The sequence below is a fragment of the Xiphophorus maculatus genome, chromosome 11 (genome assembly GCF_002775205.1).
Source record: "Xiphophorus maculatus strain JP 163 A chromosome 11, X_maculatus-5.0-male, whole genome shotgun sequence".
NCBI classification, from domain to species: domain Eukaryota; kingdom Metazoa; phylum Chordata; class Actinopteri; order Cyprinodontiformes; family Poeciliidae; genus Xiphophorus; species Xiphophorus maculatus.
In genome coordinates this window covers 11,335,032-11,357,297 of record NC_036453.1, presented here as the reverse complement: position 1 = coordinate 11,357,297, position 22,266 = coordinate 11,335,032, and the positions used below count along the sequence as shown (strand labels likewise).

General features: G+C 41.6%; 1 protein-coding gene across 1 annotated transcript in view; it reads right to left on the bottom strand.

The window, feature by feature from the left end:
* Nucleotides 1–22,266, bottom strand: part of gtf2ird1 (GTF2I repeat domain containing 1) — a 60,637-nt gene that overhangs the window by 22,028 nt on the left and 16,343 nt on the right. Inside the window, exons 2-5 of the mRNA XM_014469252.2 lie at nt 5,587–5,716; nt 4,290–4,431; nt 2,336–2,512; nt 2,077–2,260 (exon numbers count right to left, since the gene is read on the bottom strand). Of these exons, the coding sequence (XP_014324738.1) occupies nt 2,077–2,260; nt 2,336–2,512; nt 4,290–4,431; nt 5,587–5,712 (629 nt within the window). The 5' untranslated portion in view covers nt 5,713–5,716. The remainder of the gene's footprint in view (nt 1–2,076; nt 2,261–2,335; nt 2,513–4,289; nt 4,432–5,586; nt 5,717–22,266) is intronic.

Below are 22,266 nucleotides of genomic sequence, written 5' to 3'. Positions count from 1 at the left end.
ACCTGGTCTGATTGGTCTGAGAAAAAACACTAATTTAACAAAAAAGAAATCCCCCAATTTCAATAAGTAATGTGTAAAACATAAGACAACCTTTATTCAGTTACACAGATCAATAACTCATTGACCCATTAAGAATCATAAATATGCATTACATTGAACAAATTGCTTTGTGTTAAGGTAAATGACCTTCCTGCTCAAATTAAATGCTTTAGCACAATCTAAGTAATCACTTGACCTTCCCTCCAAAACGTTTATTACAGCGTTATTGCAAAACTATGCAAATAAAATATAAAGCTGTAAAAGTTCTGTTATTGCATTTTCCACAGCTGTTTTCCTCACCTGGATCCGATGCCATTCTGCACTCCTTCCCAGCATAAAGGCTCACTGGTTTCATTTATTCCTAGCCGGAGTCTTCCGTTTCCAAGCTCCATGTCTGTACGTTTCTGTTTTTATCATCAAGCCTATGAAATGCCTCATTTGAGCGTCTGCCTGTGCGCTGCTCTGCCTCAACCACACACTGCTTTGTGTGTGGTGAATCTTTTGAAAACAAGACTGCTTAAGTTCGTAATTTAAGTTTTGGACTTAAGTCCTAAATTTAAGTGTAAGTTTAGGACTTGCATAAATCACAAATGTCGCTTGCGTTTTCCAGGGATTAACATGGAACGCTGAATGTCCAGCAGCAAACTCCTTCTAGACAAAATGTTTGCTTGAAAGACTATTTCAAATTAAACTTGTGTTTTTCTCAAAAATGAATGATAAAGATGAAAACAACAAGAAAAATAAAAATAATTTTTTTTGCTGGAAGTTTTTCAAACATTAAAGCCTAAAGGTAAAATAAACGCGTAGCAGAACTCTGTTTAATTTGCTCTTCAATGTACCAAGACATGGACGTCCATCGAAGCTGGCAGACTGGAAAAGCGATAAGTTCTGGTGTTCAAGTCAAAATTTTAAAGGACATTCTTGGAAACCAGCATTAAATATCTGTCCACATATAGATTAAGTTAAATTGAAAATGACTGAAATGATTAATTGGATTAGTGGTGATAAATCGATTACTGAAATAACCGTCAACTTATTTAGTAACTGATTAATCGATAGCTAGAGTACACAGACTAAAAAGACCAATTGCTAAGAGAACAACTTACTCAGAGCAGTAATTAAGTCAAAACTATTCAAAAGATATTTACATGTTGCATTCGTCTGCAGATATTTTTTACCTGGAACTTTTTAAATAGCATAGACTTAGTTTCACCTGGTTCAAATGATCTAAAAGCATTTCTTATTAAGCACCTTTTGCTATTTAATTATTAATAGGTTAATTTGAAAAATAATCAACAAATCAACCCTAAGATGTGTTTATAAGTTTAGCAGAGGTGTGTGAACTTGATATTAGAAGTAGCTGCAGCTCAAACGTACATTAAAGAAAACCTGTTATTGTATTTTAGGCAGTAAAATGTTTGTTTTCTTCTTTAAAACAAAACTGAATTATTTGTTTATTTGAATTTTTTTTTACATATTTTTCATGTTGTATAAAGTATGTAAAACATTATGACCTCATTTGGCCCAAACAACCAAATAAAATGTTTAGTTTCTGTTCTTATGACACATCCTGGGCCAGGGTTTGTAAAATCCTCAGTCTCAGTGTAACAGCGGTGCTGCAGCTGATAATCCTTTAATTTCATGGGTGTGTTTTTCAAACTTGTGTCATCGTAATCGTTGTTTGACTCTTAAAGGACAATTTCTGTTTCCTAAAAGCATTCTTGTGGAGTGAAAAGAAATATATTACCACTTCTCTTCAAGCTGCATGTTTAAACACCAATAAATATTACTAAATGTGTCCTGGAGACACTAAAAATGTAATATGAGTGGGAGTTTTTTTTTTTCCAAACTGACTCTAAATCCTGTCCAGTCAGGATGAATACTCTGCTGAAGCAGCAGCCTGCTCCCAGCGACACACAAGTATTAATTTCTGCAAACCATTAGAGGCTGGAATGAGTAATCTAATGTGAAACAGCTGCGTTACTCGTGTGATACAAGCTTTTAAACAGCAAGCGGCTGCTTCCCCCACAGACTCACCTCTTCGCTGTGAAGTGGATGCGGTGGCTGTGCTCCAGGATCTTCATCAGCGTCTTGGTGTCATACTCCGAGGGCTTCTTCAGGATGACTCCCTCAGGCAAACCGTGGGCCACCACACAACCGGGGTCCTTCTGGATCCACTCGTAAGGCACAGGGACCAGGCTGCTTTTACCCAGAGCCTCACCTGCGAGTCACAAGACACAGTTCAGACGGATAAAGTCAATCCCCGCCCTTCAAATAAAGCGTAGAACAGTCTTACTGTAGAGGACGGTGAAGACTTCCTCCACCATCTTCCTCAGAACAAAGACGTTGGACTGGGGGTCTGACGGCGCTCGCTGTTTCAAAGGTTCGCCGTCTTTACTCAGCTTGATGGGATCGCCTTCCTGGTCTTTGGTATGGGTGTTCACGGCGGTCAGACTCTGCAGACACGGCGCTCCTGAAGCCAGGATGAAAAGTGAAATGCTAAAAACGGCTCACAAACACTCAACTGCAGTTCAAGCTAGGACTGGGCAATATGGCCTAAAGATAAATCGTTCTGGTTTTCTTCCATTTCACTCACTTACTTTTCCAAAAAGAGAGATTTAAAATGACAGAAAATATTTCCAAGTTGCTTTTATTTCAATCATCCCTTGTGAATTGAATTGTTGTTGAAATACGAGAACATCATAATATTACAAAGAAAGATTCAATTTTACGTAAAAATTATGTGAAAAAAGTTGTTTTAATTTGCAAGCCTCTCATTATCAAGACGTAATGTGAGCAGCTCAGTTCATATGGTGCTTTCTTCAAAATAAGACACATTCAGTTGCACAATCATTTCAAAGGCCTGCTGCTGATAATAATTTGTTGCTGATATGTTAAAAGATCAAGTATTTCCATCTTGTAAAGTTATACTAATGTATAACTTTACATTAGTTATTTGAACATTCCTCAACATTCCTCATTTGAATTCTTTATTTTTCTCAAAAGCAATATCTGTAAAAATAAAATAAGCTACTACTTTATTCTCCTAATATTACCACTTTACTCTTGTGATGTTATGACCTTATTCTCGTAAATAAATTAAAATCTTAGCCAAGCCCTAAAACTGTGTTGTATAGTTGACCTGAATTCAAAGTCTAAATAAATAGAAGCTGTGAAACATGCTTGTCAAACAAGATGGCCACGCTACCATCAGGAAAACTTGGTATGAATCTTGCCGGATCATTGACCTTTCTTCTTAGGAGGCCTGGAAGAGTTTATCTTTTATTTGGTTCTCACCGTTCACTGTTGGAACAATAAATGCTCCAAGAAAGTCAAGTCCTTTTTGGTTACGCTACCCACTGTGTTTCCATCAATGTGCTTTTTTTTAAGCGCATTTTTAAGTATCGCATTAGAAAAGGTTCATGGAAATGGCAAAATTGTAAACAAAAAAACCCAAAAACTTTAAACTGTCTGGCTTGAAATGGTTTTTGGCTTTTCTCAAAAAACGTTAAACCGCTAAGAGAGAAGCTGGAAACACAAGTAGAGGGAAAACATGTAAACTCCATGGATAGAGACGAAAGGCCGGGATTCAAACCCAGGACCTTGTTGCTGCAATGCAACGACAGCATCAATTGATTTATAAATAAATTAAAACTCTGAGAAGTGTAAAGAAATCTTCTGATACTTTAATTGTGTAACATGGATAATGCAATGGGAAAGGTCAGGAGTTTATCCTTCAAACTGATTTTGTTTTATGACTGATCGGTTTAGGAACACAGTGTGAAATTATAATACCTTCCCACACTTTAAAGCCTAAAACAGGTTTATTTTTATCCTGCTTCACAACACAAAGGTGGAAAAGCAACCGGATAACAGATGAGGCATGTTGTAGTGATTTTTCTATTTTTATTGAGGGAACTAAATTTAATCCAGATTGTTCTGGCAACTTTTGCAAGCCTCTCACACCTGAACCTTAACTACAAACTGCATAATGCATCAACTTGCAGATACTGTGCAGTTTTAAGGAGATGGAGAAAAAACATGATTCTGTTACGCTTCTGTTGATTTGATCACTTAACATTGTAATCTGACGCTGGGCTAAAACACAAACAGCTGCGGTTGCCTAAGCTTCTGGCTCAATCAGAATGTTAAAACCCAACGGAGACTCGGCTGCGCAACTGCCTCGCAGCTGTTGACGTAAACGGAATAAGTAAACGTCTAATCAAGAGCGGGAAAGCGGTGTGGCTCACGGCAAAACTTGTAGAAGTCCGTTTGGATTTCCCGCCTGGAGTTGAGGAACATTCTGCCCTTTTCCGTCCCCACGGCGATCACGCTGTCTTCGTGCACGGTGACGCACGCCACCTCTGCGTTGAGTTTAGACATCGCCATGCACTACAACACGCGAGAGACAGGATTCAGAAGCACAGAAATCTTCAGTTATACTTCATACTCCAATTAGATGGTTCACACACTTTTCCCACAGTAAAATTCAAACACATTTCAAGCATTTTCAAGGTAAGTTTTCAAACTTTCCCAGCATAACACTTTGAAATGTTATATTACTTATTACTGTTATTAATAATGTCTTATGGTAGTATTCTACACTCTACAGCTGGGACTAGGTCATCTAAAATATAACTAAATTTCATGTTTTGAACACACACACAGCCTATACACCTAACTGGTCTGGGAACCAAACACTAACAAAATAAAATCTGAAATTTCAATAACTTTGCTTAATGTGTGAAACATAATCCAACTTTGTTTCAATTACACAGATCAATACGTCACCGAGCCATTGGGAATAATAAATATTCAATAAATTGAAACAATCCAAATAAATAACGCTGCAGTAATGTTTAACCACAATATATAAAGAAAGTTAGAATAAAATCTATAAAAAATTCTTGCCAAGTTTTCTGGTATTTAGCAAATAGAAATCATTTTGGTAATTCTAACTGACCTAAAACCAGAGAAGAAGAGTGAGGGGGGAAAAAATTATCTTTTTATTAGGTGTGTGAAAGTATATGGTTTTTCCAAATATATTTTATAATAATATTTTTCTTTGTTTGTCAAGATATTATACAATGTTGTTCACATTATATACATTTTGCAAAACTTACATAACTGACTATTTTTTGATAAAACATATAAAACACCATACAAACATGAAGAAAGAAATAATTTAAAAGAGAGAAGAAAAAAAAGTTGGGAGGTGGAGGACAAAAAATAATAAGAATATTTTACTTTGTGACATGGTGGCTTAATTATTTTAGTCCACACACTGAAAACCAAATTTAGGTTTTCAATCAAACATTAGATTGCACTTTATTACAAAATTGTGCAGGTTGAATATCAAGCATTTTCAAGGGCTTCATACAGAAGTCAAGCACTTTCCAAACCTGGAAAACAGAATTCAAGCATCTTCAAGGATTTCAAGCACCTGTACTGAATTATCAAAACTCTAAAGTAGCTTTATAAATCCGTACCGTTTCTGGGTAGATCTCAGTTTGATAGTATCATGAAAACAGCAGATGCAGAACGTACCACTGAATCGAGGGCGGACACCAGGCTGGTGAGAATCTCCTGCCTGGCGGACAGCAGCTGGACCTGCGGCTCGCCACGGGAGCTGGCCCTCAGGCCGTCACACGCCAGCTTCCTCATCTGAGCCATACCTCTGCAAAAACAAAGACGAACGCGCATTTAAGGAGGCACGTATCAAATAAAAACTAGGCCTTCCAACACTTATGCATCTTGTACTGTTTTATATTCTTTTGTATGACAAACACAAGTTTTAATTTATTTTACACACAGAGTAATGTTCACTTACAAAGAAAAAGTGAAATACATGGTTTTCATACTTTTTTTATAAATAAAATTTGAAAATTGAGGAGTCTGAGCAGCATGATGCTGCCACCACCATGTTTCCCTGTGGGGATGGTATTCTGAGAAGAGCTGAGCAATATGGTATAAAAATAAACTCTTAAGATTTGTTCATCAAATCTAAGAGTTTTAAAGCAGAGCCAGTTTTAATCGTTTGTTGTTTTTTTTTCCAACCATTCTTTTCTAAAAAAAAAAAAAAAAGTCAAATAACAGAAAATATTTTCAAAAAGTGGCTTTTATTTGAGTCATTCCTTCTGTGAGTTCACAATGCAGTACTAGGGCCAGGCTATGAGAATTTTTATTTAATTATGACAATGTGCTCATAATACTAGCACAATATACTGTAGATCCAGATTTTGCAGAAAAAATGTTTTAAAACACAAAATCATACCAAATGTTTTTGCTCTAGTTTGTAGTGCAAAAGACTCAGTACACTTGAAATAAGATAAAACTAACTTAAAAGTAATTTTTCAGCAAAAAAAAAGGAGGAGCTCAATAATTCCTTAATATTACCAAAAAAGTTGTTTTTGTCTTATTTCAAGTGCACAAAGGTATTTGCACTAGAAACTAGACCAAAAATACTTGGTAAGATTTTGTTTTTGCAGTGTAGTCCTCATGTAATTACTACTCTATTTTTCTAATATTAAAAATGAATGCTTGTAATATTATGACTTTCTTCTCATGAATAATACAAAATGTAATCTTAACCTAATATCCCATCATAGACTTGACCTGAATTTAAAGTTCAAGTAAATACAAGCTGTAAAACGCGCTTAAAAAGAGAAGACCCATAAAGAATTGATTTTCCGAAAATTTCATCTTCAAAAACAAACAGAAAAATCATTTATAATTAGTAAAATCGCTTTATAGCTGAGAATAACATGCACAGTGTTTTGCGTCTAGGCCAAAAGGTTTCATTTTGTTATCTTCTGACCAGAGCACCTCTTCCACATGTTTCTCCATCTTCTTTCTAATGCTCTTCTGTAAACCATGTTAGATCTATCCTCTCACATTTCATCTTTATGACTTCACCACATTGCTCTTGTCTTAGCTGATCCTCCGGGGAACATAATGGCAAAAATAAAAAAAGATCACGCTAATCCATCCATCCATCCGTTTGACAGACGCCTGTATCCCTAGAGTCATATTCCTGGAATATCTAAAAGGCAAATCCATCAAAAAGCTGCCGTTGTCAGTTAAAGATGATTAGAGCGCTCAGAGGATGTCATATGATACCCTTTACACCGGATTTTCTCTCCTTGACAGATGGTGCAGGAAGAGTATTGACTTAAGGTGGACAAGACAACCCTTAAGTTTCTATCAAAAGTTCAACTGCAGTTAATATGCAGCCGAAAGATCGTTTTATTAAAAACATCCGAGTTGAATCATGCATAAAGGGGAAAACAGTCATGGAAACAAAAAGAAAAGAAAAAAAACAAAAAAGATAAAAAAATGCTCTGCGCTGAAACCCGTCTCCGTGGAAACTAATCTCGGGGCATTTGAACAATGCAGCTCTGGCCTTTAATCTCTCCAGACACTGGGAGCCATTATCCTAGCCTCTGGCAAACCCAAACCACTGACTCAATAGAGGCGAGGACAGAGAGGAGGGTGGGCGTGGTGGGATTCAGCTGCACACCAGTCTGAGCGTGCCAAGTCCATCTAAATTTGCCTCCCCTCAGGCCACACAGCAAACATTAGACTCCCTCCCTCCCTTCCAAAATTATTATGGCCTCAAAATAGATGGCCTGCTTTCCTCTCATATTTAGAAAGGCGGAAGGCTAGGAGGAGGACGATGGAGATAAGCAAGCAGAGGCTTGGGATAATCAGTCTGGGAGGACGGTCATGTTTCTAAGGAACCCAGATGAAGGTTTTCGGTGGAGTCTTTGATCTCCGCTGCTCTGTTGGTGGTCGCCATGCAAATATTATTCACTAATACTTCATCCAGAGAAAAAGTTTAGTAGTTATTATCTCAACCAAAAGCGTCTCAATCGTTCCTGATGCAGAGTTTCCCCACAGTATACAAGCCTGGCAGGCCACCAGGCTTTACTTAGACCCCCACCAGGCCAAGCACTGCATGTTCATTTCATTCATTTCTTTATAAAACAGACACAGTAGCTGTCTTTTCATGACAAAAGTGCAAAAATCTTTGTTGCTATTCTGATGTCAAGAAAACACAATTTTGCAATAGCAGTGTTTCTAATAAATAAGAAATGAAGTTAAAATTAGGCGTGAATAAGTTTGTTCACACAATAAGTCATTAAAAATCATGGCAGCGGCATAATCTCATGTAAAGAGTTACATGATAATCTCATGTAAAGAGTTACATGAGATTATGTCGCTGATAATCCTGATAATTCAGCCATGGCGCTAGCACTCAACCATCAGCCATCAGAGGAGACATCTGCGTCTTATTCAGACGCTGGAGCAACAAGCCCTTCAAACTTGAGACTGGCTACGTAGGCGCCATTTTTTGGATATTTGTAGTCGGCAATGTTATAGAAGTGCTTTGGATTCAACACGTTGAAACGACAACTTTTTATGAGTTGTGGGATGCTGTGGGAGCTCTGGTGGAGCCAGCAGCACATTGTCCCCAAAAAGCACAAAAACAAACCATCATCCTACTACCACTTACTGTTTCCATTGCAGTTTTGTGACTATTTCGATACAGCTGAAAAACGACCTCATTCTAGTGCAAAAACCTCCTATTGAAAAACAGGAGGATTTTCTTAACTGCCATTTTTCCATTATGAAAACGAGCAAATTTGTTTTCATAATTTCAATTTGGGCATGGTTCTATGGTTAATCGAAAAGCAGCTTTTGATAGCAAAATTACAGTTGAAGCATTGAATTGAGCTCAAGGTCAAGGGACTAATCACGACGTCTTTGCACACTTTTGCAGCGCCTGGTTGTGCACTTCTGTAATATACTGGAGATCAAACACCACACACTCAAAATAGTCTGCTGGGATGTGTTCTTGTGGAGCAGACGTTGTCAGTGAGTACTGCACCAAGCTACACGCATACAAGCCTCACTGCTTGCTTGACTCGCTCAACTCAAACCTCTAGAAGTTTGAGTTGAGCGAACTCAACTGAAACTTGAGTTCACTCAAGTTTGAGTTGTCGCTCAAGTTTTGTCTCAAAATCTTTTTTTGAGACAAAAAGATTTGTCTCGATTTTAGAAGTCTGCTCTGAGCGTTCAGTGAGACTGATGTGAGAGCAAACATGTTTCCATTTTTTAACACAAAAACATGGTGGGCCGCTGGTGGACTATTGCTCCAACCACTGGGTTTAGTAAGTTTCCTTGGGGAAACTCTGCTGATGTCATTCTCATTTCAGCCAGCTGTATTCAGGATCTCATTCTTTCAGTCTCAGTCCATATCTCAGGACTATAAGTGAAGGTAAACAAAACAGTAAATAGAAAGTGTCGTTCAGTTAGCTCAGCTCTTTCTTCACTATGTCAGACTAGAGTAAGGCCCATATTAGTGCAGCCAGAGTCAATTCATCTCCCACTTGATCCTACTGTGGGGAAAGACTTAGACTTGTACTTTATTGATCTTTTGGGAAGACTCCCTCAGGAAATTGAAGTTACCAGCAGCTCCCAGGCAAAAAACAAAGATAACACACAGTAAGCAAAAGTGCAAAAGAATACAAAATACAAATTAAATACTAGATGTGAGTAACCAAAACCTTAAATTACGCAAGAAAAACCTTAAATTATGCAAGAAACAAGGGATAAGAATATAGAATATAAGTAAATATAAATACAACACAAAAAAAATATAAGAATTTGGCGGATAGATTGACCAGTGATATCGTATTGCACTATGTGGTTTGACCTGATAAGTATGGAGAAAAATACAAGGGGTCACTACTCCTTCCACCCTCTGTCCTGTGTCACCTGCCCCCCCACACCCCCCAATGAGGAATTGTACAGTCTGAAGGCATGGGGGACAAAAGAGTTCTTAAATCTATTGGTCCGGCACTTGGGAAGCAGCAGTCTGTCACTGAACAGGCTCCTCTGGCTGCTGATGACGGCGTGTAGAGGGTGGCTGCTATCGTTCATGATGTCCAGCAGTTTGTTCAGTGTCCTCGCCTCTGCCACCGTCACCAGAGAGTCCAGCTTCATGCCGACCACAGAGCCGGCACGCCTGGTCAGTTTGTCCAGTCTGGACGTGTCCTTCTTGGATATGCTGCCTCCCCAGCACACCACGGTGTAGAAGAGGACACTGGCAATCAGAGCAGTTTGCTGCAGATGTTAAAGGACCGCAGTCTCCTCAGGAAGTACATCCTGCTCTGCACTTTCCCATACAGGTGGCTAGTGTGTTTTGACCAATCCAGTTTACTGTCCAGCCACAGCCCGAGGTATTTGTAGGAGTCCACGACCTCAACCCCAGTTCCCTCTAATGCGACTGGTCTCGGCTTTGGTCTGGACCTCCCAAAGTCTATAACCAGCTCCTTCGTCTTAGCGGTGTTGAGTTCCAGGTGGTTTGTGTGGCACCAGAGAGCAAAGTCCCTCACCAGACAGCGATACTCCTCCTCTCTGTCCTCCTCTCTGTCGTCCCTGATACATCCGACTATGGCTGTGTCATCAGCATACTTCTGTATGTGACACAGCTCCGAGTTGTAGTGGAAGTCAGAGGAGTACAGGGTGAAGAGAAGAGGGGCCAGCACTGTGCCCTGGGGGGCTCCTGTGTTGCTGACTACAGTGTCAGACACGGTGTCCTTCAGCCTGACATACTGCGGCCTGTTGGTAAGGTAACTATGGATCCAGGTGACCAGGTGCGGGTCTACTCCCATGCTGTTTAGTTTATCCTGGAGCAGAAGGGGCTGGATTGTATTAAAGGCACTGGAGAAGTCCAAAAAAAGGATCCTCACCGTGCCGCTGCCCTTATCCAGGTGGGAGTGGGCCCGGTGCAGCAGGTAGAGGATGGCATCCTCCACACCAACATCTGACTGGTAGGCGAATTGCAGGAGATCCTGGGGATGTTCCACCTGGGGTCTGAGGAGGCCGAGGAAGAGCCGCTCCAACGTCTTCATCAGGTGTGAAGTAAGTGCCACGGGCCGAAAGTCATTCAGCTCACTGGGCCTGTTCTTCTTGGGCACTGGGACGATGCAGGATGTCTTCCAGAGGGTGGGCACTTCCCTTAGCTGCAGGCTGAGGTTGAAGATCCGCTGTAGTGGCTCTCCCAGTTCAGTAGCGCAGGTCTTCAGCAGCCTTGGACACACCTGGTCTGGCCCTGCTGCTTTCCTGGGCTTGAGCTTCCTCAGCTGTTCTCTGACCTGGTCTGTGGTGAAGTGGGGCGGGGGTTGTGCTGAGGTGTGTGGGGGGGGTTGTCAGTGTAATGTTGTCTGGGGGGAGGTGTGTGGTAAGGAGCAGGGGTGGCTGCAGTGAGAGAGGGGGTTGGGGGGCCATGGACTGGTTGAACCTGTTGAAGAAGTTGTTCAGTTCGTTTGCCCTCTCCATTGTTCCCCCAACGACTCTGGTCTTTGTGTTGAGGCCAGTGATGGTCCTCACACCTTCCCAGACCTCCTTCATGTTGTTCTCTCTCAGCTTCTGCTCCACCTTTCTCCTGTAACTGTCTTTTGCTTCCCTCACACACTGTTTCACCTCCTGCTGTGCTGCCTTCATGGCCTCCCTGTCTCCTCTCCTGAAGGCAGCCTTCTTCTTATTGAGGACAGTTTTGACTTCCCGCGTTACCCATGGCTTGTTATTAGGGTAACAGCGGACAGTCTTGGCAGGGGATACCACATCTGCACAGAAGTTCAGATAGTCCGTCAGGCAGTGTGTCAGCCCCTCTATGTCCTTGCTATGCGGGCTGAACAGTGCATCCCAGTCCGTGGTGTTATAACAGTCTCTCAGAGCACTCTCCATCTCAGGGGACCACCTCCTGATGGAGCGGGATGTTATAGGCTGCTTTTGGACCAGGGGGTTGTACAGTGGCTGTAAGTGAATGAGGTTGTGATCTGACTTCCCTAGTGGGGGCAGGGGTGTTGCTCTGTATGCATCCCTCACATTGGCATACAGGAGGTCGATTGTCCTGTTATTCCTAGTGTGGCAGTCAACAGCTTGGTGGAAAGTGGCCAAAGTAGAGTCCAAAGTCACATGATTGAAGTCCCCAGAAATTATAATAAAAGCGTCAGGATGTTGTGTCTGTAGCCTTGCTGTGACAGAGTGGATTTTTTCACATGCAGTGGTAGCGTCCGCTCTCGGTGGGATGTAAACACAGATGGAGATCACGTGACTAAACTCCCTCGGCAGGTAGTATGGCCGCAAGCTAACGGCTAATAGCTCGAGGTCCCGGCAACACCAAACAGTCTTTACAGTGATATGTCCTGGGTTACACCATCGGTTGTTCACATGCATGATGAGTCCCCGTGTTGACACTTTTATACACCAAAACTGCTTGGGCTGTACATGATACATCCAAATGTCTGTAAAATGTCTAAACAGTAAAATTTACCACCACTAATTACATAAAATTTTTCTTTTATTTACTGTATGTTGTTCATCCAGCATATCAAAAATATGCATCCTGTGCAGAATTTGTTTTAGACATACTTTTTCTACATGGATTAAGAGGTTTGGAAATGTTTGTCCAGAAGCCAAGCAACATACAATGCAGTGACAACTGTCGTCCACTCTGCAGATAATCACAACTAACTAAATCTGTTCCAGGTTTTGTCTAAGTACTTTTACAACTGATAAATATATTTTGTTTGTGTTAATTACTATTTTAAAATTTCCCAAACTGCTACTTAAAGCCTGGGCTGGTTTCTTCATGACTTTAACTATAATTTACAAAGTAACATAAATCACTAATGTTCTCAGAAATGTAGTGTTTTTTTCCCCTGTGTGCTCTGGCAAATGTTCCTATTCTTCATGTGAACCGTCATGTACACACTGATACACCATCTTCAAAACCTGCCTAAAAGTCAAGACGTTTTGTGACTTTTGAGGTTTCTTGATGATTTAATCCACAGACGTTGTGGAATAACAAATAACACCTTGACTAAGTTGGCTTACTACCCTTAATAAGTGATGGGTAATCATTTTCAATAACGTAAGCTCTGATCTGAATGGCTTCGGTTAGAGTAATTTGAAACAATACTGGCATATTTTTCAGCTTGTCAATGCTGAAAAATTGGTTATTAACCAATTATAAAAATCTGCATTTTCTTTTCAGCCAAACTGTTAAGCACACTGTTTCCCACGCCAAAGGAGCTGGTGATAGATTCTGAAATGAGAATGTTTTGATTGAAAACAAAAAATCTAATTTGTTTAGGAATTTGTTTTATGAGTTACACACTGTCTCAAAAGAATCTAATCAGTGTCAAAAAGTTCAGCTGAACTGCTTCGACTTGAAGATATTTTGTTTCTATGCTTTTCGTTTTCTAAGATGTTCAAAAAGTAAATAAAAAAACATGTTTGTACAACTTTTCCAATTAGAAGAACTTGCTAATCTTAAACTGTGTTTTAAAGATTTTTCTATTCAGTTTAGAATATCCATTCCAAAAAAGTCCAGGCTAATTAAACAACAGAAAAGCAAATGCTAACTTTAGCATCATTAGCAGTTAATGCATTAGCAGGTAACGGTTAGCTGCATTCTCACAGTGCTTACAAATGATCCTCGTCTAGTCTGCTTAAAAAGCTCCCACACATTTTAATCCGACTGCTTACCACCAAGCCGGACCGTCGCTGGCAATACGGCTTATGAAGATCTAACTTCGCCGTTATGTGGCCGACTACCTAAAAGCGTTTCGGTAATCCCCTTCTGTCGGTCGCTACCAGCCGTTGGAGCAGGACGTATGGCGATCTTCATTGGCAGGAAACTAAACTCCGGCCCGACGTCGACTCTCGGTCTCGTGTACGTGCTCTAGTCTACCGCGCAGTAGGAATCCTGACTTATTCTACCCTTTTCCTTACATTCTCTAAAGAGCTTTTGGGGGATTTACAGGCCCCTATTATTTAGCGATCCAACTTCGTCTCATTGCCCCCAGCATAAGATAAAAACACTCCAGGATTTCGAGAATTACATCCATGCATTCATCCGTAGTTGCATTAATTAATCAATTAGTTAAGCAGGATTCGTATATCCGTACAACTTAATCATATTACAGCAGATCACAGGCAGCCAGTCTGCCCCTCCAGGTCCAGTTATAACTCCCACATCTGCCTCCGTGCAAAGCATTCCTACAGCTTCCCTTCTTCAGTTCTTTCCTACATCCGCTGTCTGCTCGCTGGAAGCAACTTTCACGCTAAGCTTTAGCAACCTAGCACATCATCTAGTCTAGTCTGGTCATCTAGTCTAGTCGAACCCCGCTGTGAATTCCTTCTCAAGGGATTTCTAAGCTCCTCTAATCCTGATAGCTGGAAACCCATCTCATTCCCATCACTTGGGAATCTCATCACTGCACACCAATCCGGCGCCTTCGTCCCCTACATCAGAGCTCCACTCATGCGCTTTCCTCCTAGCCTTCTATGGATTTCTGATACGGAGTGAGTTCACGTCTGCATCTAAAGTATTCAATCTGTTAGAGACTATCTAACTCCAATACTAAATTCTTCCCTGACCACTACAACCGCTGCCTGGTTCATCTGCCACCTCAGACTGATCTCAGCTGAGATCTTCCCCCTTGCCACTTCTCGGGCCATTCTTTTAGAATAGGCGTTGCCACATCGCCATCGTCAGGCGTCCCTTCAGCTTCTCTCCTTCAGCGCGGCCGCTGGTCATCCCCGGCCTTCTCATCCTATATCTTACCAAATCTTTCAGCTGTGCTCGAAGCTCCACGTGCAATGTCTGCAGGTGAGCATCTCTCCAAATAACTGGTGGTGGAGCCCTAGTCACCGTAAATAGCTACTAAATGGTGAAATACTTGACAATGTTCTTCTTTTGGTTTTAAATTCTGTTTTTTTTTAAAAAAAGTCAAATTAGTTCCTTTTTCTTTTTCTGTACAAAAAAAGTGCTGTAATTGTGCGTTAGGCCTGGAGTTGGCAAAAAAAAAAAACAAATAAAAAATATTAAAAATAAATTAAATTAATTGTTTACCAAAATCCCCAACAGTTACTGTAAAATATGCGTAGCTAAACATTTCGTATAAATTCATAGTTTTCTTTTTGTTCATTGGTCCCACAGTGACACTTAGTGGTTGATTTGTGCTTTATTTTGAAGAGCGGTAGATTTCTTCTTTGCGTATTTTGTGTTGGGTACTTCCTGTTTCGCTAACCACGCAGAGTCAGCGTTAGAGCCTGAAGAAAAAGAAAAGAAAATTTGTAAAATAGCGCTCTTGGAAAGCAGAATGAGGTAGGAATGTGCGCAATTGTGTTTTGTGAACATTTATGTTTATTTATACATTGTGTATCCTTTATTTATGGTACAGTTTTCACGGTGTCTGACAAGAAAGGTCAAGATTAAACTGCACCCGTTCGGAACTCCCTGCGTCTGGCTGTCCATTCCGAGAGGCCGCTACAGTCACCTCTAACATTTACTTCACACCTAGGGAAGCTAGCAGGGCCCAACAGGCCCTCAGCCCTGCCAGCTTGGCCTCGCAGTCCATCACGCTGCTTCGCCATCAGTCCCGCCAGCGTGCGGGCCCTATCGCCTATCAGTCTCGTCAGATTGCAGGCCCCAACCAACGTGGTGCGCCTATCAGTCATCCGACTGCAGGCCAGCCAGGCCTCGGCCCGGCTCCCTCTTTTGGGGGGAAGACTATCCCGACCTCGCCGAGCAGACCGCCTGCTCACGGCGATCCTCGGCTCACGATCTTCTGCCGGGTCCGAGCGCCAAAGAAATTGTACCATTAAATCTTTTTAACTGCTATTTTCTTCTCCGTGTGAGTCTCTCCAGATTGAAATGATAGCACTGAAAATTAGGATTCAAAAACTATTTGTTTGGTAACTGTTCGACTGTGACTGCATGGCACAGCATTCATAGTGCCACAAATATTGTTAGTGAAAAACATTAGCATTTGAAACAGGCTTCCTTCAGGGCACCACTTACTTAAAGAAAAGTGATTTATTTCACTAACCGTGTTTAATAATTTTTTGAATTTACTGATATTTAAACACAAAGAACATGATAAAAAAATCATAAAATACTGTCAGTTTTGTATGGAAGCCCGTTTCTGCCACTCTGTTAAAAAAATAAAATAAATTATCTCATTTAATGAGATACTATCTCAAAATAATGAGATACCATCTCAATATTTTGAGATGGTAACTCATTTTAATGAGATAATTTATTTTATTTTTTTAACAGAGCAGCGGAAATGGGCTTCCATAATTAATAGATTACAAACCAGCGTTCTGAAAACTCTGTTCAGTCCCAAAATGAATAAACAGCTGTTTTATTATTTTCCCCGAGGTAAAGTCAGTGACATGGTATTCGTTCGTGTGTGGATGGAGAGATTACGTCTGTTCATAAACCGAAAGCACCAAGGACCACCTCTAAATTCATTGATGTTAAGTTCGAGTGCTAGCGCTGTTGCCTTCATTCGAATAGTGATTGTACTGACATTTCTACTTGCTGCTCTCTGTTCAACAACCCACTGTTCGAGTTTGTCCTCCAACTGTAGCCATCTCGCTTTGTTCCCTCAGAAACCGTTTAGTCTTCTTTACTTGGCGCAAGTCATCTTGTTGCTTCCTCCACTTCCGCACCATTCATTCGTTCATGTTAAATTCTCTCGCTGCTGCTCTATTCCCGTGTTCTACTGCATGACTGATTGCCTTGAGTTTAAACTGCTCGTAAGTGTGTCTTCTTCTTCTACGGGGGAATATTAAGTCTGCAGCTGCTTACCGTAGTTGTGAGACCTGTTGTGGCTCAATGTTGATCCATATATTAGGCGCACTGTCGGCTTTTGAGAAAATTGAAGGTTTTTTTTTTTAGGTGCGCCTTATAGTGCGGAAAATACGGTACACGTTTTTTTCTTTCTAAACGAGTCTGGTTCTTGTAGGCAAATAGCCTATTTTTTCTGGACTTTGCTTCCTCATTTTTCATTCAAGTTTCTTTGTTCAGGCCCACAATACAGTTAGCATAGCACACAGGGAGAATGTTTTGGAACTATTCCATTTGCACAACAGCAGGTGAAATTGATTGTCAATCAGTGTTGCTTCCTAAGTGGACAGTTTGATTTCACAGAAGTTTGATTTACTTGGAGTTATATTGTGTTGTTTAAGTGTTCCCTTCATTTTTTTGAGCAGTGTATATATATATATATATATATATATGTATAAATGTATGTATAAAGCCTCCCAGGAGGCTGGAGAATGTGAACTGGCTTTGCTGTTGCCTAGCAACATTGCATACATTAGATTATTCGACTGATGTAATCTGATGATGTCACAGTGTTATGTCATAAGGGACATCATATCCTTGAATATCCTGCATCTGAATCAAACTTGCAGATCTCAAGCAGCAGGACGGACGTTGATTTTTCCATATTGGATTTAACTTTGCATTTTTTCGTAGCTTTTCTGATCGATCAGTTGGACAGTCAAAATGTCTGCTACTGATTCATTAACAGAGCACCAAATTAAACGAATGACCAGAGATGAATTGGTCATCGTGCTTGTGGATTGGTTGCAAAGATTAAAAGAGAGATCTGCGATACTTATTAAGGAGAACACACTACAGGAGGACTTGGAAAAAGCTAATGAAAAAATTGAGCTTCTAAATGAGAACATTGATTCACTCAACAAAGAGCTAAACACATCTCTCAAGAAAAACAATGACCTGGAAAATCAGGTGATCCCAAAGTTAAAACAAGAGATAGAGAACCAGAGATCCCACAGGAATCAATTGTGGTCTGAGGTAATAAGCTACCAAGGTAAAGTCAAAGAGCTTCAAACCTCTTTGAAAAACCTTGAGAGGGAATCAAAACTGCAAATTGAGAAGACATTGGATGAAAAAAAACAAGCGATGTTGCAAATTGCAGCATTCACAGTCAAGGGTGAAAAGCATGAAAGTGAAGTGGAGAAACTTCAGCGCGAATTGTCCAGAAAGAAAAACGACATTGGCATGAAGAACATTGAAATTTTGAAAGAGAAAGAAAAGTCCAAAGTTCTTGAGGCCACAATAAAAGCTCTGGAAAAGAAGCTAATGGAGGCAGAGAAGGAAAATAAAAATCTTGTAAAAAATCTTTCAAAAACTCCAAAGGAGGAAGCTATAGAGAAAACTAAGATAGCGTTTGAAGTACTGATGGATAACCAGGCGTTAGTCAAGGAAAAGCAGAAAAGCAGGGCATTACAAGAATGTCTGACAAGAAAAGATCGCCAGCTGCATAAACTCCTGGAGGAGCAAGGTAAGTGCCCCCCCAGGTTCCCACATCTAAAGAGAGAGGCTGATGTGGTGAAAAAAAGTTTTGAACCCAAAGCATCTGATTTTAGAGAGCAGAAGAGACCACATACATCTTTTAATTTACAGACAGAGGCACAAGCCAAAAACAGGCCAAAGGATCAAGATCACATTAAAGAAGAAACCAGCCAAGAGTTTAAGGCCAGGAAAGTGTCCACCAGTGAGAGGAGAGAATACAAGGATTTGAAGGAATCCACAAATAGCGAAATGGCTAGGGCAAAAGATAATATCGCTGTGGTACGACCTAAAATCGAAAGCAAAGCTAACGACATAACTAAACGACGAATTGAATATCTACCATTTATTAATTCATCAACCCACCAGCCACCCAAAACAAAACCGGTTCATAATCAAAGAACTTTGCGCCCGAGTGAAGGCAAGTTATTGCCAGATTTTAAAGACCTCCTGACAACACCAGGAAAGATAAAGCTGCTAAAGCCAACACCCCCTCAACAAAGGAAGCCTGAAATGCCACAATTTACACCAGCAGGCAGGAAACTCAGGGAAAACACAGGTGAGAAAAAATAGCAAAAATGGTCGCCTAAAGAAGTGATTAGTTTAATTGGTCTTTTTCAAATTTACCTTTGTCTCTCATTCACTTACTGTTGGAGAAACTCTTTAAATGGACACAGTCTTTAAACTCAATACATGGGTTTTCTCCGGGTGCTCCGGTTTTTCCTACCTTTGGGGAAAAAAGTGATTAGGCTAATTGGTGTCTTTTTAATTTACCTTGGTTTCTCGCTCACTGACTGTTAGTGATACAAAGAATATGAACTTATTAACTTATGCGATCTGAAGCGGAAGAAGATGGATGGATGGACAGTTCGTAAACGCCTCTTGTATTAACTAATGTCTGCTTAGACTTATTTATTCTTGCAGTTTGGTCATAACCATAATTTTCTTTTAATCTAATCAACTTTAGATTAACTCATTAATTAATAACTTGCATCCCTACCTGTACTGAACATTGTGTTTCTTTCTACCATACACTCTATAAATGGGATTCATAGGTTTTCTCCGGGTACTCCGGTTTCCCTACCATTTGGGAGGAAAAACTCGAATGGTAGCCTAAAGAAGTGATTAGGCTAATTGGTGTCTTTTAAATTTACCTTTGTCTCTCACTCACTGACTGTTGGAGACATGCTTAAAATCAGGGTTCCCCAAAGTCGGTCCTCGAGGGCCGGCATCCTGCATGTTTTAGTTCTCTCCCTGGTGGTACCAACAACCTTTACAGCAAGTCAATGTTCTTCTTTGGCCTCTAACGAACCATCATTTGATCCAGGTGCGTTAAACCAGTGTTAAATGGACACACTCCTTAAACTCAATGGATAGGTTTTCTCCGGGTGCTCCGGTTTTTCCTGCCTTTGGGGAAAAAAGTGATTAGGTTAATTTTTCTCTTAATTTTACCTCTGTGTCTCACTCACTGACTGTTAGAGATACAAAGAATATGAACTTATCTAGAAGCGAAGCTGAAAGCGGAAGCAGCAAAACAGCAGTTTTGCCCACCTGTCAGGCATGGCGAATATTTTTTGACTTGACGCTTTAAAGCTGAAGCTGAATGTAGAAACAAAACTGAAGCTACAGGATTTCTTCAACTCCTTTAGTCAGTTTATTTTCGAACTACTTGTTGGATATTTTTCTGTTCCAGACGACTCAGAAAGTCTTGGATGTTTTATTGTTTTTTTTAGCTTGAAGAACTACAAAAAATGAATTTCTTATTATTTGTTGCAATCAGTTCCCTTTAATATTATTTTTAATTTTGCAAAACAGTCAATTTCTACAAAAACTGTCTAAAGTTATATCATGAGAAAACAAATAATTTGTTGCAGCTTTAAAGAGATACCAGCTGATTTGTTGTCTGTAAACTAGAGGTGGGCAACATGAAATTTTATTGTGATATTTTGTACTATCTTGGAGCCTTGGCGAAAATTCAAACTGGGAGACTCGACCAGCTTCACCACATCATCAAATCACTACGCCCGACCGCAGCCAATCCGGACCGGAGCTTCACGCCGCTCCAGCCAATCATCGTCCAAAGACACCTTCAAAAGTCCAAGCTACCCTGGGGTCTTCCTGCTCGTCAGCCGTGCTTCGAACCTACGTGAACGCTTCTCCTACCTCTCCGACATTCAGTCAACAAATTTCAGCTGCCTTCCGTCCGCCCAGATCCAGGGAGTATCCCTCACCGACCGGCTGCGCTCCTGTCGACTCCCCGCTACTCCTCACCAATCTAACCGCCCTCATCACGCCTTCCTTCGGCCTCCATCGGCGACGACGAGCCGGAATTTTCCGTCCTCCCCTCGTTGACGTCGCAGTCCTCCGCTATCTGCCCGGTTCCCCGCTCCGGCTCACCATAGGCTGCTGCGGCTCATTGGCGCTATCCCCCGCAGCAAGCGCTAGTCGTCTCCACGATCCGCCGTGGCTGCACCGACGCACGTCGGCTCTTCCTGCTCGTCCCACCATGGACTCGATCCGTTGCCCGATCGTCTCTCCCAGTTCACCTCCGAGAGAACGTCGCATCAGACCGCTGCGCTCACCTCCACCTATCTCGGCTCGCAGCTGGCTTGTCAGCCTCATCAACCCGCAGCTTCATTTGCGCCCATCGGGCGTCGTCTAGGTAAGACGTACCTGCTCCTGACTTGTTCATTCTCCCTTCGCTTTACGTCTCTGTCAGCGTACCAGCGCCTTTAACTCACGTTTACCACGCCTCCTATAGCCGGTCAGTCTTGGCATTTCCAGGGTCGCGACTAGCTCGTTCCGTTAGTTCCCCACTCAGGCCGCCGTAGCCCTCTCTTCCCTCTGTTGCTAAGATCGCCCCAAATTCTGTCAGTAGTTCCAGTTTGCATTTCAGCTCATTCTGGCCTCCGCCCCAGCTGCCGCTGGTCTCCTAATCGCAGCACCATTTTCTTAAAGCTTTTCATGACTAGTAGAGGGGATCCGCCTAAAGTTCCATATAAAACGCACCTGAAAACAAACGGAGTTAAGGGCAATCTTTTATTTACAATTCCTCTTTTCTGGTAAAAAAAAAAAAGAAAAAAAAAAGCCGTGCTGCCCACCCAACTGCCCCTTCTACTCCAGATCCATTCAAGCAGCCCATCCACACAGACGGCAGAGCGTCCGAGCGCTGCAGCTCCAAAATGGTGCAGTCATCAGGCGTCTGAAAGAGAAAATACCTTAACTATGGACCCAGCAGGTAGATTACCCGAGAGCAGAGACGCAGCCTACCTAGATCGGCGCTTATCATCTGGTGAACCAGGTGGAAGCGTAACAACGCTGCAGGAACACACGAATGGCTTCATTAGTAGGTCCAGCATCCACAACAACCGCAATCCCAGCCATTGACCGTAGATGGCTTGACGATCTCAGTTGAGCAATCAGGAACACAAGCCACTCAGGCAGCCGACATACAAGGGGAGAAACAGTCACGCGCACACACACCTTAGCAGCTCCATCAATCACGGGGCCGCTCCTGGTGCACAAAGCCGGGAGGATAGTTCTCCTTCCCCCTCAGTCGGGCCAATGTCGCAGCTCGAGTAGTCTGATCATCAGAAGCCGCTCGTAGGCTCTCTAATTTTGCAGCTTCATTGCAGCCAGCAGACCGGATCTCATCTGCGTACTTTCCAGTCGTCAATCTTAACCTCCACCCTCGAACAGTCAGCTTCACCTGCACAGCGATCCGAACTTCACGAGTCCTTTTTCAAGTGATTCATAGTTCACAACGCCGCTCGCTCTGACAGCTTTCTTTCCTCGTCATCCATTGGTTCCGACCCATATCAAGGAGGCATACACACAGTTAGTACGCAGACATGCGCGCTAGGTGGTCAGCGTCATCTGTACAGCCGTCAGTTCGATACACGCGACGGGATAAAACCAGCCAACGTTCTTCTGGTAAATGGATGGTCAGTAATTACCGCTGGAGCTAGTCGTAGCCGACCACAAAGCTCGCTCGTATAAAACAAGCCTCCCGTTCCCCGATAATCCGACTGCTTACCAAC